Here is a 16,324-nt window from a genome sequence, read left to right as displayed (position 1 = left end):
TAATCATTTCAGGAGTCATCTACATTTTATTATTACAATTGCTAATTCATCACGTTTACGCCTCCATTATGTGTTGCCTGGATTGACAAAATATCCATCCATCACCCTGCAAAGAGAGCTTTAGTGATCATCAGTTCTTCAAGAGGAGCAAAATAAAAGTAAGAAGCCTGGTCATCAAAATACGGTAGATGATTAGGGCCAATGAAGAAAAAAAAACAAGGTTGGCAAGATTCTCAATTTTATATCAGAATTCTGATATTTCATGCATCATGCAGCGCTGTGGGTTAAATTCTGATGAAGCATATGCGTGACCTGCACACTTCAATGCACATGGGCACAACTGTTTCTTTCATGTGAATGTATAAATTCCAGAAAAGCAATTCAGCTGGATCGTCATGATTTATGTGAGAAGGGGCAATATCGTTTAAATAAAGACAGTGGGAAATTCGCCAGGGACAGTTTTGCTTGTAAACTGCCGAGAAGAAAAGCACGTCGTGGCACTATGGTAGCTACAGATAGAGCCTTTTAGACTGCTACAAGTGGCTGCAGTGCGTGTTCCTCGTTAGTATAGTGGACAGTATCTCCGCCTGTCACGCGGAAGACCGGGGTTCGATTCCCCGACGGGGAGTTACATTTTGTGAATTTCACTGGGACCTTCCACATGTGAAGCGAGTGTGACTTGATGGTTCCGCATTCTCTTTATCAACACAAAAATAAAAGTGTTGTGTGTGTGTACTGAAATTGCTCAAACCAATGCATTTTATATGTCGCGTGTTCGGCAACATGACATGGAAACAGACCGTAAATACTCTGCTCGCAGGGCTGACCTCCCCGATAGCGTTGTAAGTGGTTTGAGAAGTAGGCTGGTTCTAAAGTGTACGCATTCCTCGTTAGTATAGTGGACAGTATCTCCGCCTGTCACGCGGAAGACCGGGGTTCGATTCCCCGACGGGGAGTTGTATTTTGTGAATTTCACCGGGACCTTTCGCGTGTGAAGCGAACGTGATAACCACGACACGTTTATGTCTGCATGTCACAGCTTTCTGACTTGATGGTTCAGCATTACCTTTATCAATACAAAATTGAAACTGTTATTTATGTACTGAAATTGCTCAAACCAATGCATTTTATATTTCGCGTGTTAGACGAACATGATATGGAAACAGACGACCGTAAATCCTCTGGTCGCAGATCAGACCCGCCTGATAGCGTTGCCTTTGGTTTCGTGTGTAGGCTGGTACTCTGTGTACTCATTCCTCGTTAGTATAGTGGACAGTATCTCCGCCTGTCACGCGGAAGACCGGGGTTCGATTCCCCGACGGGGAGTTCTTGGTTTTTGTGAATTTCACCCGGACCTTCCACATGTGAAGCGAACGGCCGGTCCTCTGTCGTGGTGGGCAAACTACGGGCCGCCGAAGATTGGTAAACAATTCAAGTTCGATTTGAATTGATTGCATTCATTTCATTTGGACTTGTAATGACAGGCATTTTCAACGCCAGGTGGCGCAGTGACTTGAAGTTGCAGAGCACAGGGAGGGAGAGGGAGAGATCTTATCTTCCACCTACGAACCTCTGTCAAACAGAAATTCCCAAACCCGTTGAAAAAATAAACGTTCTACTACTCTGTTGCAGTAACGATCGATTCATAAAAAAATGGAAGTTCCGGTACCCGGAAGCCATACGGAAGCCCTAGCAGCACCAACTCAAGCAAGTCCTGCTCGATACTACACAATAACTGTGTCCGCGCCGCTATTGTCGATCATTGAATCCAAAACGGCGACATGTAAGTGACTCTTTATTGCAGTGAGCTTTATTGGAATTGCGAAAGATTTTAATTTCATTCATTTACATTTACGCCCTTGTAGATCATGGCGTCCAAACGAAGAGGAACGGTAATGACCGCGGAAGAGAAAGTGGAATGCATCCGATTAAGCGAAGCGGGTTAGAAAGTAGAAACATTCAAGAGACGCTTGTAGTCGGAAAGACTCAAATCTACGAGACTTTATCAAACAAGGAAGCCATTCTTGCTCAGTCCGATTCTGGCAATTTCCTGGAGTGCTTTACCTATTATCGTGCCAAAAAAAGACGCTAATAAGAGAGAAGGCGACCTATATAGCGCTAACTATGAGCATCGAGGACTTCGAAGCGTTCCGTGGCTGGCTTCAAAAGTTCGTTGCACGACATCAGCTGAGCAGCGCTGTCTTGGGTGGTGATCGAGCGACGGGATGTCACGTTCGAGACACTGAGTGAATTGAAAGAAAAGCGACCAGGTCTGTTACTCGTCTCATTTAGACTTCAGGACGAATGGACCGAAGGATTCGCCTTTGTGGAGAGAACAGGTTCTGCGGTGTGTCTGATTTGCAATGACAAAATACCATTGATGAAACGGTCAAATGGAAAGCGGCACTTTGACATGCGCCATGCTACATTCGCATCAAAATACTCTGCGAGCAATCGAGCATGGTGCAAGCTAGCCAGCAGCAACTCCGCGTAATGACCCGGCAAGCTGACGATAATTCCACAAGTTTTTCTGGATTTTTACCAATCGTGAGGAACGGAAAACCATTCACATTAATGGTGAGTATTAAAACAAAGTTATTTAAAAGAATACAGAGGCTTATTATACTGACATTTTGTTGAATTCACTTTTAAAATACAGTTTATATATTATATGGCTCTCACTGAAATACATTTCCAAATCTTTTGCTTTTATGGCTCTCTTAGTCAAAAACGTTCCCGACCCCTTCTCTACTTCGACTGGTCAGATCATAATCACAACCCATCTACAGCAATGCACTGGCAAAAATGGGTGATCAACAACATTGTTCTCATTAAAAAACTCAATACTTTGGTGCTTTTGTTCTGTTGATGTTTGATATGGACTGTGAACAAATGCAGTTTTTTTTATATATACCGTATCTTGTGTCCATCTGTCAAATTTTAAAAGCCAGTGTGGCCCCAGAGCCAAAATATTTGCCCACCCTTGCTCTGCACTGTGGAAACAGAAACCTCCTTGTCCTCTGCTTAGCAGGGCTGTCAACCTGCCTGATAACATTGGTGCTTTTGGTGGGTAAGGCTGTTAACGTGAAGTGTATTCCTCGTTAGTAAAGTGGACAGTATCTCCACCTGTTTTGCAGAAGACTGGGGTTCGATTCCTCCACATGGAGTAGTTTTAAGTGATTTTTTTTTTAGTTTTTGTGCTGCGTTTTTTTTTTTTTCAATTGGGAGTCAAAAAGGCAGGAGAGATTCTTTTCTCCCTGTTTCAAAATGGGGACCTATCGAATGCTGGAGGGGGTGAACTGGGTTCACCACTGTCATTTATTTTTAGTAAATTAAGAAAAACTGTACCATGTCTGCTCTAAATGCAGTCAACACTGAATTTGATTTTTTCAATTCTAGTTGTTTTGTCCTCTTTTCTTCTTAAGCTACCGCGGCCAATGTTTCAGTCCGGTGATACCCACATACAGCATGTTTGACCAGATACACATCATACCAGTACGCTGTTCCTTCACACTCCATGTTTGCTTGTCACTCTTTCGCCCATTCATTGTCGTGGTATTTATCTGCCCTTTCTGTACTGTAGCTGGGGCCTCCCAATGACACGAGGCTTGTTCCTGTAAAACTAATCATGACTGAGATTTGTGCGGGCTTAGCATTCTTTCTCCCCTTCACGGCTTGACACTGTGAGTGGAACAAGGGGAGGGGTGGAAGGGTCAGAGTACGGTTTGCTTAACACACATTTGTCCAAAAGACAGAAAGTGCAAAAGCTCAGGCCAGAAGGCAAGACGATAACATCAAAAATTGGTCAATTTTCTCAAAGCGTAACGGATGTATCATTCCTTCTCGGTCAATACTGCAGGGATCACCGAGTTGAACACATGAAAACTCCTGTGCGGCTTTCCCAGCCACACTCTCGTAAATCATCCTCTCCAGGAGATGCAGACACCAGCGTCAGCCAAGGGGGTCAACAAAGCTCACCAGCAACATGTAAATCTAAACTGCAAACTATGAAATACTTTTCACATTTTCCTGACTTAAAAATCCACATAAGGAACCCCAGATGTGGAAGGTGATGAAACGGGAGGGCAAGGGGGAGGTCTCTCTCACTCCCTGAGCCCCCCCCCCCCGCCGCCCCTCCCAAAAAGACATGTGCGCACAGTGTGCCAGCAGACAACTCTGATGCACAGACAGCTGCCATTCCTCTTTGGTCCCTCGTACATTTCTCCCCTGCATTGCCTCTCCCCCCTCTTCCCCTCTCAACTATTCCCTTTCCGTCTGTCTATCGCTGGCCCGCACTTTTCCTCAAGCGAATAGAAAGGCAGGTCCTGTTGGAGAATGCTTGTGTAATCTTGGCTTCACATGAGCACCAGAGTCTGCTTGCCTGCCTCAGCTGCAAAAGCTCACACAGACGAGCTCTGGTTTGCCCGGTGGACAAACTTAACAGAAAACTGAGGAAGAAGGAGCACCTCTGAGGACGCAGTTGGAATTCAAAGTGCAGGAACTCGATGTGCACCATGCCGGGATCTCTGGTGTTGCTGTTGTCCCTGTTGGTGCTCTCCACAGGAAGTGATGCCAGACGAATCAGGAAAAGAGGACTCAACCAAAAGGTGGGACTAATCATGTGACCCTCATAGCCTCAAAAGCATTCAATTCAAAGAGATGTCAATTAAAATGTAGGGACTTCATTTATTATTTTTGTTTGCGGAAGTAGTTTAAATCTACCGGAGATACCGCACAGTGGCTGCACTATTTGAAAGCATATGCCAAGATGAAAAGTCAAAGTTGGACGGCGGTTTTGTCTTTTTTATTGTTGTTGCACTTAAATGTTTTGCATGTTTTAAATGTCTGTGGAATGTATTAATAGATGTCTCATTCGATATTTGGAATGATGCTTTGAAAAATGCTGAATATCAACCGCTAAATTACATTACAGGAAATCGACATTTCATTTCTGTGGCTGAGCAGACTCAGTGGAGCACAGTTATTTGTGCCCCATAGCCAAAAGGGAAAACATCGGTTGATGACACACTGAAGGTATTACTCCAAACTGTACCATTAAATTGCTGTTTTGTAGTACGATGAATGACATGGCACCGAGTACCATAAATGTGCAGGGTCTCTAATACACAAGCTGAACATCCAACACACAGTTTTTTCTGTAATTTGTTACATATTAATGTACACATACCGTCACCATTAGTTGTTGAATTAGTCACAGTTAACCATTATTCTCAAGAGAAATATACGTTTCAGGAAAAACAGCTCCAGAAAAAAAAAAGTAACTCTAAAATAAAAAAAAAACTTGTATTGAATATGTTCACAGATCAAGTTCCATATGTACAGTTTTAGTCTGCTCCACTGGCTGTATTCTGAAATGAACCAACATTTATAGAAGGGGCTACCGCTTGTTTTTCTTCAGTAACAGTTGTGAAAACGGTGAAGCTTTGGCTTATAGCGTGAAAAATGGACACCGATAAGAGCAAACCTATTTATGTGGAGCAGACACAAGAAGTCACCCGTTTTCATATTTTCATGGGAGCTCGTAACGCGGTGTGTGTGTGTGTGTGTGTGTGTGTGTGTGTGTGTGTGTGTGTGTGTGTGTGTGTGTGTGTGTGTGTGTGTGTGTGTGTGTGAGAGAGAGAGAGAGAGAGACGGACAGACCGGGCCCCTGCTTGTTAACTCAGCTCAGTGTGGCCGAGTGATCAAAAGTTCAGTGTAGCGTAATGCCTTGTCATCCTCTTGTGCTTCAATGATCTCACTTTCTGACCAGTTGACAACATTTTTGGCTCTTCCTCTTCTCTTGATTTAGGCTGTTACCCGTTCACCTCTCCTGAGAAAAATCTTTTTGACTCCCCTCAGGCCATGTGCTTCTTTTTCGCTCACACGGTGTATCCATCTCGGTGTATGGGATGGGCTCAAAGTTTGCATTTCAGCCGCAAAGCCGTTCTGATAGGAACATGCTGAGACGGCTGTTCAGAAACCATTTGCCTCTTTTTTTAAATCTCTGTATCTTTCAGACCTTTCCTTCATTTCTTTTCCATTTCACACACACACCCTGTCTGAAGTCATACTACAGCTAAATATAATTCCAATCTGAAGGCAGAGCAGATAATCGTTCTGCCTTTTCAAGTACCGGTAGTTATATCTGTTTACACATGACACATTTTCATCTTTAAAGCTAAAGGAAGATTTCATTCATTGTGCATGTGTGACTTGATTGATAGCAATTACTTAGCTTGGAAAACACATAAGAACTGGAAAAGACACCGTTATGTTGATATATTTCACTTTAATGGCAACATTTGCAACACATGGGTATACGTCCATAATGGGTCCAACGAAACTTACCGTGTGTAATATACTGCCGGACATACTACACACACAGGGGAGGACACAAAGAAAACAATGCCATAAGGCATGGCAGGCATTTGCAAGGGGTTGAACAGAAACAGGTGCACAATGGCATGTTATTCCACACTTTTTACAAAAAGTGTACTTACGCAAGCCCCCGGTGTGCACAAGAACAGGCAGATGAATGTGTGTGGGTGTGTATATCATTGTGCAGCCTAGTCCAAAGTTGACACACGTGACGTGTTCAATGAACCTGGCGGCAAGCAATATTATTTTAAAAACCGTTTAAAAAAGTTATTCAGTGAGAAATACACGAGGAATAATAGTTATCAAATTAATTCTAGACAAATGAAATAACTTTTTTACTGCTGCAAATGGCATACATATGTGAAGTATCCCTTGAAGATAGGATATGCTACTGCTTTTTTTTTTCTTTTTTGTCGGTGGTCTGCATTTTTTCCAATTGAATCAATGCATTTTGATCATTCTAAAGCTGTCAAGTTCAGCAAACCAGACCTTCATGTCCACCTACTATCGCATCTTGCCGCTTATGTTTGCTCTTCACCGATTCTTCATTGCGCATTTGACCTGTGGTCACATCTGTGGTTTCTCTCACTTATATTGCGTTCATCACCTCTTCTCCTATCGGAACCTTTTTTTTTTCTTTTTTTGACCCAGTTGAAAGGTCAACAATAGCAGTTACTCAACTTTGTCTCGGTGCTCGAAAGAGACTGGAGCCAGACATGCCTGACAGACAGACACAAGAAGAGGTCGTGGAAAAAGCGACAAAAAGTAGGAACAAGCAAGTAAACAGGAAAGCTTGTGTGTGATGAAAGACTGGCTTTCAACCGCAGAGATATTTTCTTTAAAAAGCACCTACACTTCATACACATCATAAGTGTCATGCAGACATAACAGTCTGGTTCGCACTTGTATGGGCATGTCTGCAAGCACGAAAGAGGGGAGGCCTCCACCCAAAATCTTCGCAGTTTCACGGACTCTTGTGAGAGGCAGCGGCTCTGTAGACATTCACAAACATATGCATGACTTGGCCTGGGCCCACTAGGAAAACGTTCTCTCAGGGAGAGTTTTACCATTTCTGAAAGTGATGTTTAACAGAAGGGGAAGTGGAGATGTTTCCTGTCAAATTAAATTTGAGAAGGTGTATTGGAGGAGGTGTATCCTGAATGGAGAGATGGATGGATTCATTTTTAACTTACAGCAGTAAAACTAGGCAAATTCTGTGAATGCATGACAAATGCGAGTCAGCTTTAGTAAACACTGCCTGCGTTCAAGTTGCGGAATGTCATTTATTGATGATCTCCAGATAAAACACGCGAGAATGTTTTAAAACCGTCTGCCGTGGGATGCCATTTTTCAAGTCCAGGCGCGATTGATTCTTCCCAGATATTTTATTGGATGATTATTTAAAATGTACATCGATTGACCACAACGGAAAATACGCATCCAATATTTTTCAGTGCAGTTTGACATCACTGCAAACTACAACCACACTAATGAATTAAAATATTGTTGAACTAGTCCCTCTCTGAAAGTTAGCATTATCTTGAGGGGGAAATGCAACAACGTTAGGGCTTTGGTGTGCACATACGGTTTCTTGTACAGTTGCAATTGCTAGAAATTATCTTCATGTAAGATGAATTATAACAAACTGTTGCATGATGTTTCAGTTTGTATATGTAAATGAGATTCTGCCATAACTCAAGGACAGTCAGGCAACCTGCGGTACTTTTATTACCAACTCTGTTTATGGTAACAATACAAGACATCCTGATTGATATCGCGCTTTGACAACATCTGCAGCTGGAAAAAAGCACTTTACAAAACAGTTAACGAAAAGTAAAATAATAAACACAACCAGTACATCAAAAAGACTGCAGGTGCAGCAAAGTGAAATGAGTCCTGACAACCTAAGAGCTCGCCATTGGTTACATGCCACACCGAGCATCTGGTTAGGAACCAGATGCCTGCTGTGGGCGACCTCCCTTGAAAGACATGTTCTTTCTTGTTAACGCAAGACTAGCCACGACTGTGACCTTGGCGTTTAGAGTGTACAGCAAACAAATGTGTGTGTGTGTGTGTGTGTGTGTGTGTGTGCGTGTGTGTGTGTGTGTGTGTGTTCGTGTGTGTGTGTGTGCGTATGCGTATGCGTGTGTGTGTGTGTGTGTGCAAAGAAGGCCCTATCCAACAATAATAATAATAATAACCCATCCATCTATCCTTTTTCTAATCCGCTTTATCCTCACAAGGGTCGAGGGCGAGCTGGAGCCAATCCTAGATGTCTTGGGGCAGTAGGTGGGAGACACCCCAAACTGGTTGCCAGCAGAGCACACAGAGACAAACAACCAATCACAAACAACAATCACACCTAGGGACAATTTAGAGTGTTGCATTAACCTCTCTTTTGGAATGTGGGAGGACACCGGAATAGCAAAGTCAGGGGATGAAGAACAACACCATCAGTGACCTAATGAGAGAATGAATTTGTCCGTAGTGTTGAGGATGAGGAGTATGATGCGATGTGTAAAGTGAAAAGATGAATGAATGGGGTCTGCTATGTATTAAAAGCATCATGTCAAACAGGAAGGAAACGTTCAAGATTTTGTTGGAGATTTTTGCAGGAGCACTTGGGAAGAGATCGGACAGAAGATAATGAGTAGTAATTTGCCATTATCCAGTCCCAGTCGACTTTGTGCCAATTGTGCATGAGTTTAACCGGACTAAAGTTCATAATTGCGAATGAAATACCACTATTTCATTGAACAAATCCGAATAAAAATGAATGGATTCTACACACATTACAATCAGAAAACAAAATGTCTTGAATGGTTGTTAAATATAGTTGCTCCAGAGTAAAAAGGCGACTAAGAACAATAAGCATGAAAGATAAAACTGTCTTACAAAGTAATCATTTGCATGTTTTGAAAGTTCATACACTAGAGCAAAAGTAAGAAATGTTTCCAACGACATGAAGTGTGAAACAACCACTCAAACAACCATCAGCCCGGTGAACTAAATGCTGGCAGAATAAACTCATTTGCGTGGAAAGATTTTTTTTCACACATTCTGAGCGTGTGATGATTCTCTCCATGCCAAACATCATTGGCTTTTATTTCCCGAGCTGGATTGTGAGCTTGTTTGTCAACCCTGCCAAATAAACAGCGCACTTTGAAACATTGTGTGCAGCCTACAGGCTGATTACCTGATTTGGGATCCAGTACACAGAAGGATCCAAGGAGGCTGGGAAAGCAAACAGATGTGAACTGAATGAATCAGACTTGGAAATAAAAAACAAAAAACAAAGGAAATATTCAGTCTACTGCAACACGCAACCATTACAGATTAGAAAACTGACCATGCAACCTATGTTGGAAGGGAGGAACATTATTGTCTCGTTTCGTGGTTCGCTCACTTTGCCGTAGCTCAACTCACCATTGAAATGTGCACTGGCAAAAGCAGGTAACCACGTACAATGAATCCCCGCCATTTACGGTGGATAGCAATCGAGCCCTGGCACAAATAGCTAAAATTCGCAAGTTATGAATTTCCCCCTCTAAAAGTGTTATATAGGACTGTACTTGCTTATATTTGACACAAGAAGGCAGCAAATGACTACTTTAGTCGATGTGAAGCTCCTCAACTCACCTCACTCTACTTCTTCGGAACCATGATGTAACCACATGGCGCCGGACAATTCCTATTGTAGAGCACAAAGCGCCAAATTGGTAAGTTATTCAGCAATTGATGCAGGATAGGTTTCCCCCAAAATACCCACAAAGGAGAGAAATTGAGAATGTCCAAGCATGAATATACAGGGGTTCATTTCCGTTAATTGGGTACTAAGCCAATACTTTTAGGAAGGCGACGATATGTGTGACGTCAACCACTGCTGGTTGCTCCATCATTGTCACAACATTTATAATGCAGATTAAGCAAAGGCCGCTGGTTGCTATTAAACAAACACTATCGTAGTCTTTTTGCTGCATCTGCTTTGCAGCAGTTTTCTTGCTGCCCTAATTATCCTATTAAATAAATAACATTTGTCTCCTTGGCCAACACCCATGCACGATGAAATACATCGAAGAAACCTTTGTTCTTCTCAATTGCTTGTTAGCGTGTCTCATCCAGGCGGATGTGTTCAGTGCAGTGTGGTGTATGCAATTTTCCCCTTTGAAAAAGACAAACTACGCACCGCAAACCGAGAAGAAACCAACCACAAGCACTGGAAAGTAGAAAAGTGGGGGTGTAGCCCCATTTTCAACAAGCAGTGCAGTTTTGGTTAAATGTTCAGTGAAGTTGTGTTGGGATAAAAACATGATTGATCAGTAGGGCAAATTCTGAATGCGGTATAAGCCGCAGTGGGACAATACCATAATGAATTGCGATGATGCTAATATTTGGGGGGGAGAAACGTTTGAGAGATCATTGATTTAGATGAAGCTGATGCAGCTATCGGCAGGCCGCCAACACATCCTGCAGTTGGCACACATGCCAGATCAATGTTTGCCGTTTTTAACCATACTGTGGCAAACTACTCCTTGCTGTACATGTGACTTAACTACTTGTCGAACATGCTGCTTCTCTTGTTATATTCTGGCTGTTATGAATTTGCAGATGGGATCGTGCAGACGACTGTATAAACTAATATGAGACGATGAGGTTTTTCCAAAGCAACGATGAGAAAACGGATATGTAGGAACTATGACCGAACCTCGAAAGGAATGTTGGCCTCAAATAACAGAATCCAAGTTTTCACAACATCAAACCGCAAAGACAATGGCTGTGATGCACATTCCACCACATTTGCACACAAGGGCAGATGTCAGAAGCAGTGTGTGCATTCCTGGCGGCATGCAAAAGTACACTCGGGCCTTGAAAATTTATGTCTGTCACAACCGCCATGGTGTGTGACATGAGAAGTTGCTTGCCTCCGGGTCTTGTGGCCTACTTTCTGTTCGCTCTCAGATGCACCATGGAAATCCGTGTACAGTAAACTACCCTCCCGATCCAGGTCAAGACATTTTCAAGGCAGTGGGTAGTCTGTACTTCAGCCAAACAATAGAACACAGTGATTCTCAACTGGTGGGTCAGGACCTACATATGGGTTGCAAAGCCATTTTGGGTGGATCACGGACATGTATTAAAAAATGTACAGCAAAATAGTGTGCGGGCATTTTTGTTTTCAACTTAATGCTGCAAACTGTGAGATACTTACAAAGTTGTGCCCCATTCTATTCTGTTCTAATAATTCACACTGTTAATACGGTTGTAGGTGCATTTAGTCTGCGGCCTTTGTTTCTTAAAAATAAGACAGACTACTTATCTTATTCTTTCCTAAAGAGAGATCAGCGCCAAAATGCATATTTTTGCACGTTGTCATGTTCAGTTTCCTAATAAGGTGCACCGAAAGGCACTTTTAAACGTAAGCATGAGTAGCTAGCTATGTTTAAAAATATGATGTTCATGTTTTCAAAAGGTACTGTTTCAATAGAAAATACAGGTCTCAGAGTGATAACAGTTGAGAAGCAAAGCTATAACCAGGGGTGCACGTTATCTGTACGTCGGTGCCCATGAACACTGCAATTTGAATATTGTGCTCCATTTCAAGTCTGTCTTCACAGTTTTGCGAACTCAAATAATGGAGCTCCATCAATCGGCTTGACTGTAGTCAGCCACCATGATTGATTCCGAGAGACAATTTCAAAATTAACTCAAGTAAGGCATTGATATCCATGAACAAGTACTGTGCGCACTTTCTATTTTGTGCACACATAGCAGTAGTCCGTGCCCACAGACTGGTTCCTCGTGCATAGTTACAGCGTGTGCACAAAGTCGGGTTTTTTTCTTCTTCAAATGTCATGTATGGGGCTCCGTGTATGTAACACATCTACCGCACACTTTGCTGCTCTCTAGTGGTCGACTTTATGGAGACATTCACTGGAAGCAATTTTTCAGCAACTTGCCCTTCTGGTCTCGCAGGACTACGAGTATCCCAACCACCCGCAGTCCACACAGCACCAGAAAAATGACCGCTGCCCACCACCCCCTCAGATGCTCCCAGAAAGGGCCTGTGAGGTGCCAGGCTGCCGCTCGGACTCAGAGTGTGAGCGCCATAAACGCTGCTGCTACAACGGCTGCATCTATGCCTGCCTGGAATCCGTTCAGCCCCCGCCAGGTGTGTGGAACCACCAAGTTCAATGCATTGATTTGTTCATGAATATTTATAACTATTTCCGTGTCTGTGTCATCACGAGTAGTCCTCGACTGGCTGGTGCAGCCCAAGCCTCGGTGGTTAGGGGGCAACGGTTGGCTACTAGATGGTCCAGAGGAAGTGCTGCAGGGTGAGTACATGAATGACCGGTTATTAGAAACATTGCATTGTCAGCCTGGGGCTTCTCCAGGCCATTATAAATCACGAACAAACAAGTGCAGAGCTCAACTAAATGTTAAACACGTCACAACTGCTGTCTATTAATGAATGGGCATCATCTACAGCAGATACAACAAATATTTAGAGTGAAGTTTCGAAAATGTATTCATTTCTTTCCAGTGAAGTTGAGCTGAGCCGCAAGAGTGATAGCGGGGAGTGGAGATGATTTAATCTCTCAGTGAACAACACTGATTCTGCGCTTAGTGATATTCGTTCACTGCAAAAAACATGTAGCACTCTGATTCTGACTTTCGTGATTCTAACAGTGTCCTCCTTGGGTGCAGTGGGAGTTTCTAACAACACTCCCCAAAATAAAAGAACGCACCATCCTTTTGAAGGCCTTTTCCCACTAGCACAGCGTAGTGTGCCATTGACAAATCTACTCATGTGCTGGCACACTGCAATGGTGCAGCACCGTGCGGCAGCAGACGGCAGCGCTTGAAGGAGGCACCTGCTGATGCGCTCAAATTGAAAAATGTTCCATTCGAGCAGAAGCGCGCTGGGATGACAGTTCAGCACATCCATTCGGAAAAATGGTTGCGCAGCACTTTCTGAGTGACAACAGTAATGCATTTTAATATGGTACGGTGAGAACATCTTGACTAATATGGAGGGAAAATGAGTAAAGCGATGTGCCAGTGTCCTGAACTCTGGGACATACGGTAAGACAAGTTTCATACTGTGACAAGGTACAGAAGGCACCTCGATGGATGCTGAGCATTACAAGGCCTGAAGCTCTATTTGTCCTTTGCTTCATGAAAAATGTTTCATTCAGCTAATGTTGCTTGTACTCTTGTGATTAATGTGTATTTGTGTATTTTTAACGGCCAGCCGAGGCGTGCAGTACAACAGAGGATGGCGATGAACCTCTCCACTGTCCTACGGGATATGAATGCCACATCATCAACCCAGGAAATCCTGCCGCTGGAATCCCCAACCGGGGACAGTGCATCAAGCAGCGTGCCAACTCTGGTAGAATTTGGATGCACTCTTGGAGACTTAAATACAGTACTCTTCTTCATTTGAATCGGGTGCTTGATGACCGAAAATGACATTTGCAATTGTGTCACCTGCTATTGCTCATGGAGTCCTATTCCTCTAAACTTTTAAATTGCTTCATCCATTTCTACATTACTTTCTGTCCTCTATTAAAAAGTCTGTAAAAAAAAGTAATTGCATTGATATTATTTATAACTATTTTGTAACCCAAAATTGGTAAATGCTTCATATGCACGTAAGGACTTTTGGTCAAATGCAAAGTTCACGTTGGAGTCAAAATCTTGTTTCTACTGTAGAGCCGCTATAAACTATGTGACATTTTTCAATCATATACTGTACACAAAAGTATGGTGCCTCTACTGCATTGAACTCCTCGCAGATTATGATACTGATTATGATACAACAGTATAGTAAACTGCTTTTGCTCGACTTATTTTGGCTCCATAAAAGAATTTTTCAATATTCACATGGATTTTGTCATCAAGAGAATACAATATTCAAGTGTGCTGTGATTGATTGAATGCTGAGATTTGACTTTTATACTGTCACCTCTTTTTGTTTCAGATGGACGGGGTCTAAGGCACAAATTTTTCAAGGACTACAAGGACTACTTAGGTAAGTGAGGTAATATGAACAAATGGGAGCACACGAGCATCACGACTACATGTGAAGCATTAAGAGTCCACCTGACCCGTTGCTTTGCCTTGCAGGTACCAGCACAAACAACGCAGGAGGCTACGAGAAGCATCACAAGCACATGGGATAAGCAACATGTACCCCCTTTTTTTTCCTGCTTTCAGACTACATTTTACATTTTATGTTGTAACCTCTCAAATTAAACTGACATCCCAGCTCCAGCACTTACACTTGCGTAAAGGCTGCTTTTCATCACACTTCAGTCAGAAGAGATTAAAAGCTACTACCTCCTCTATTCTCCTCACAAAGCCGTAACCTCAGGCACGTTACTATCTCACAGCCAAAGAAAGATGGAACTTTGACACGTTAAGTGTCATCTTTGAGTAAAGGAGAAGGAGAGAAGTAGTGAGGGTATCAATGCTGCTAACCAAATATCTCAAAAGGAAAAAAAGATTAATAATATATATTTTCCATTGTCCATGTATGTAGTTTTTATTCTTTCAACATAGCAATAATCTGTATTGAATAATAAATTGTGTGGAGGGGCTATTTTGTTCAAGAAATAATTAGAAATAGGGATGGGCATAATAAATGATGGTGTTAAATTGACTGTTGATTCATTCTGTCTTTCAAGGGGAAGTGAACTAAAAAAAATGTCTTTTCGTTAATATGTTCTGTGCGGCCCCACTACGCTAAACACGGTATTGTGATTATGATTCCGTTTGTGGAATATGAATAAAGCAGCAAAATCCAACTGTTTTTATCCATCTCAGGGGGCGGCCATTTTGCCACTTGCTGTCAACTGAAAATGACATCACAGTTGCTCAGGGCTCAGGTAACAATCAGTTACATTTTCAGTGGAGAGCAAGTGGCAAAATGGCCACACCCTTAGATGGAGAAAAAATGGTGGCTTTTGCTGCTAACTTCATAGTTAATAAACACAATACTAATCAGTGATTGGCTAGCAACCAGTTCAGGGTTTACATCGCCTACAGCTCGAAGGCAGCTAGGATAGGCGCCAACACGCCCGCCACCCTCGTGAGGATAAGCGGATTATAAAATGGATGCATGGATGGACAATGTTAATCAGAATACAATGTTTAGACTTGTAGGACCTCATAGAAAATATTGTAAAAGAACATTTTTGATTTGACTTCCCCTTTATGAAAATGATACAAAATGGTGTGTGCTATGTGGCTGCAACGAGCAGAGGCACTGCTGACTTAGTCTCATTTAGTTTGTGATCTAAAGAGGACAACATGACATCAGCTTTGGAAAGATGAGACATTAATGCAGACCATAGTTTAGGAATTAGACTTTTGTTGATTGCTCATTTCTTCCATAATTGATTAAAGACATTTAGTCAAATGCAATCCCGATTTGGATATTTCCCCCAACTCCACCCTCTGGAATTTAAGTGTCAAATTCAAGGCCCAAAAATGAGATCTGGGCAGCAACAGCATTTTATCTATCGGAACTTCATATTTCTTGCAAATTGTCTTCACTTTTAACAAAACTGACATACAACTACAAGCTAATGCATGTATTTTTTGTTACCAGTCCCTCTTTCAAGTAAATTAGAAAATTGTTGAAGATACAATTTACTGGCTTCTGATTACAAAACTCGTCATCCATTATTTTGTTGTGTACACGTGTTAACATAAAATAATTATACTTTTATATGAGTTCAGTCATAACGGCCCTTAGACGGAAACCATAACCACGATATGGCCCGTGACAAAAAAATGCATATGACACTCCTGTTCTAGAGTCTCTTATTAGTGGACAAGTTTTGCTGATTACAATGAAACTACAGAGTGAGTGTTGTATATTTAGTACTATATATATATATGTGTGTGTGTGTGTGTGTGTGTGTGTATATGTATA

At 42.2% G+C, this 16,324-nt stretch overlaps 2 protein-coding genes, 1 long non-coding RNA gene and 3 other non-coding genes across 9 annotated transcripts in view; all 6 read left to right on the top strand.

Annotated features, from left to right (window-relative positions):
• Positions 1–556: 556 nt before the first annotated feature.
• Positions 557–628, top strand: trnad-guc (transfer RNA aspartic acid (anticodon GUC)). The gene has a single exon. It is a non-coding gene; the product is annotated as a tRNA-Asp (tRNA).
• Positions 629–884: 256 nt separating this feature from the next.
• On the top strand, positions 885–956 carry trnad-guc (transfer RNA aspartic acid (anticodon GUC)). The gene has a single exon. It is a non-coding gene; the product is annotated as a tRNA-Asp (tRNA).
• Positions 957–1,254: 298 nt separating this feature from the next.
• trnad-guc (transfer RNA aspartic acid (anticodon GUC)) lies at positions 1,255–1,326 on the top strand. Its single transcript has one exon. It is a non-coding gene; the product is annotated as a tRNA-Asp (tRNA).
• Positions 1,327–1,494: 168 nt separating this feature from the next.
• Positions 1,495–2,084, top strand: LOC109530333 (uncharacterized). The gene is made up of 2 exons (XR_002170997.1): positions 1,495–1,783; positions 1,866–2,084. It is a non-coding gene; the product is annotated as an uncharacterized LOC109530333 (long non-coding RNA).
• Positions 2,085–4,124: 2,040 nt separating this feature from the next.
• On the top strand, positions 4,125–15,046 carry LOC109530508 (WAP four-disulfide core domain protein 1-like). 4 transcript variants are annotated; one of them, XM_019894318.1, is made up of 6 exons: positions 4,125–4,607; positions 12,352–12,547; positions 12,630–12,713; positions 13,634–13,783; positions 14,366–14,425; positions 14,512–14,562. In XM_019894318.1, the coding sequence occupies exons 1-5, from the start codon at positions 4,506–4,508 to the stop codon at positions 14,422–14,424; spliced, it is 591 nt and encodes a 196-aa protein (XP_019749877.1). In that variant the 5' UTR covers positions 4,125–4,505; the 3' UTR covers position 14,425; positions 14,512–14,562. The 4 variants fall into 4 exon arrangements, with proteins under 4 accessions (XP_019749877.1, XP_019749875.1, XP_019749878.1 ...); XM_019894316.1 differs by having other exon boundaries at positions 4,127–4,607; positions 14,366–14,416; positions 14,512–15,046; XM_019894319.1 differs by having other exon boundaries at positions 4,137–4,607; positions 13,634–13,774.
• A 267-nt stretch (positions 15,047–15,313) lies between these two features.
• LOC109530326 (WAP four-disulfide core domain protein 1-like) overlaps positions 15,314–16,324 on the top strand; it is a 4,532-nt gene continuing 3,521 nt past the window's right edge. The window contains exon 1 of the mRNA XM_019893940.1: positions 15,314–15,367. Within this exon, the coding sequence (XP_019749499.1) occupies positions 15,314–15,367 (54 nt within the window). The remainder of the gene's footprint in view (positions 15,368–16,324) is intronic.

Source organism: Hippocampus comes, unplaced genomic scaffold (genome assembly GCF_001891065.2).
Source record: "Hippocampus comes isolate QL1 unplaced genomic scaffold, H_comes_QL1_v1.1 scaffold104, whole genome shotgun sequence".
Lineage (NCBI taxonomy): Eukaryota > Metazoa > Chordata > Actinopteri > Syngnathiformes > Syngnathidae > Hippocampus > Hippocampus comes.
The sequence above is the reverse complement of the archived record's forward strand: the minus strand, read 5'-3'. Positions and strand labels throughout refer to the sequence as shown.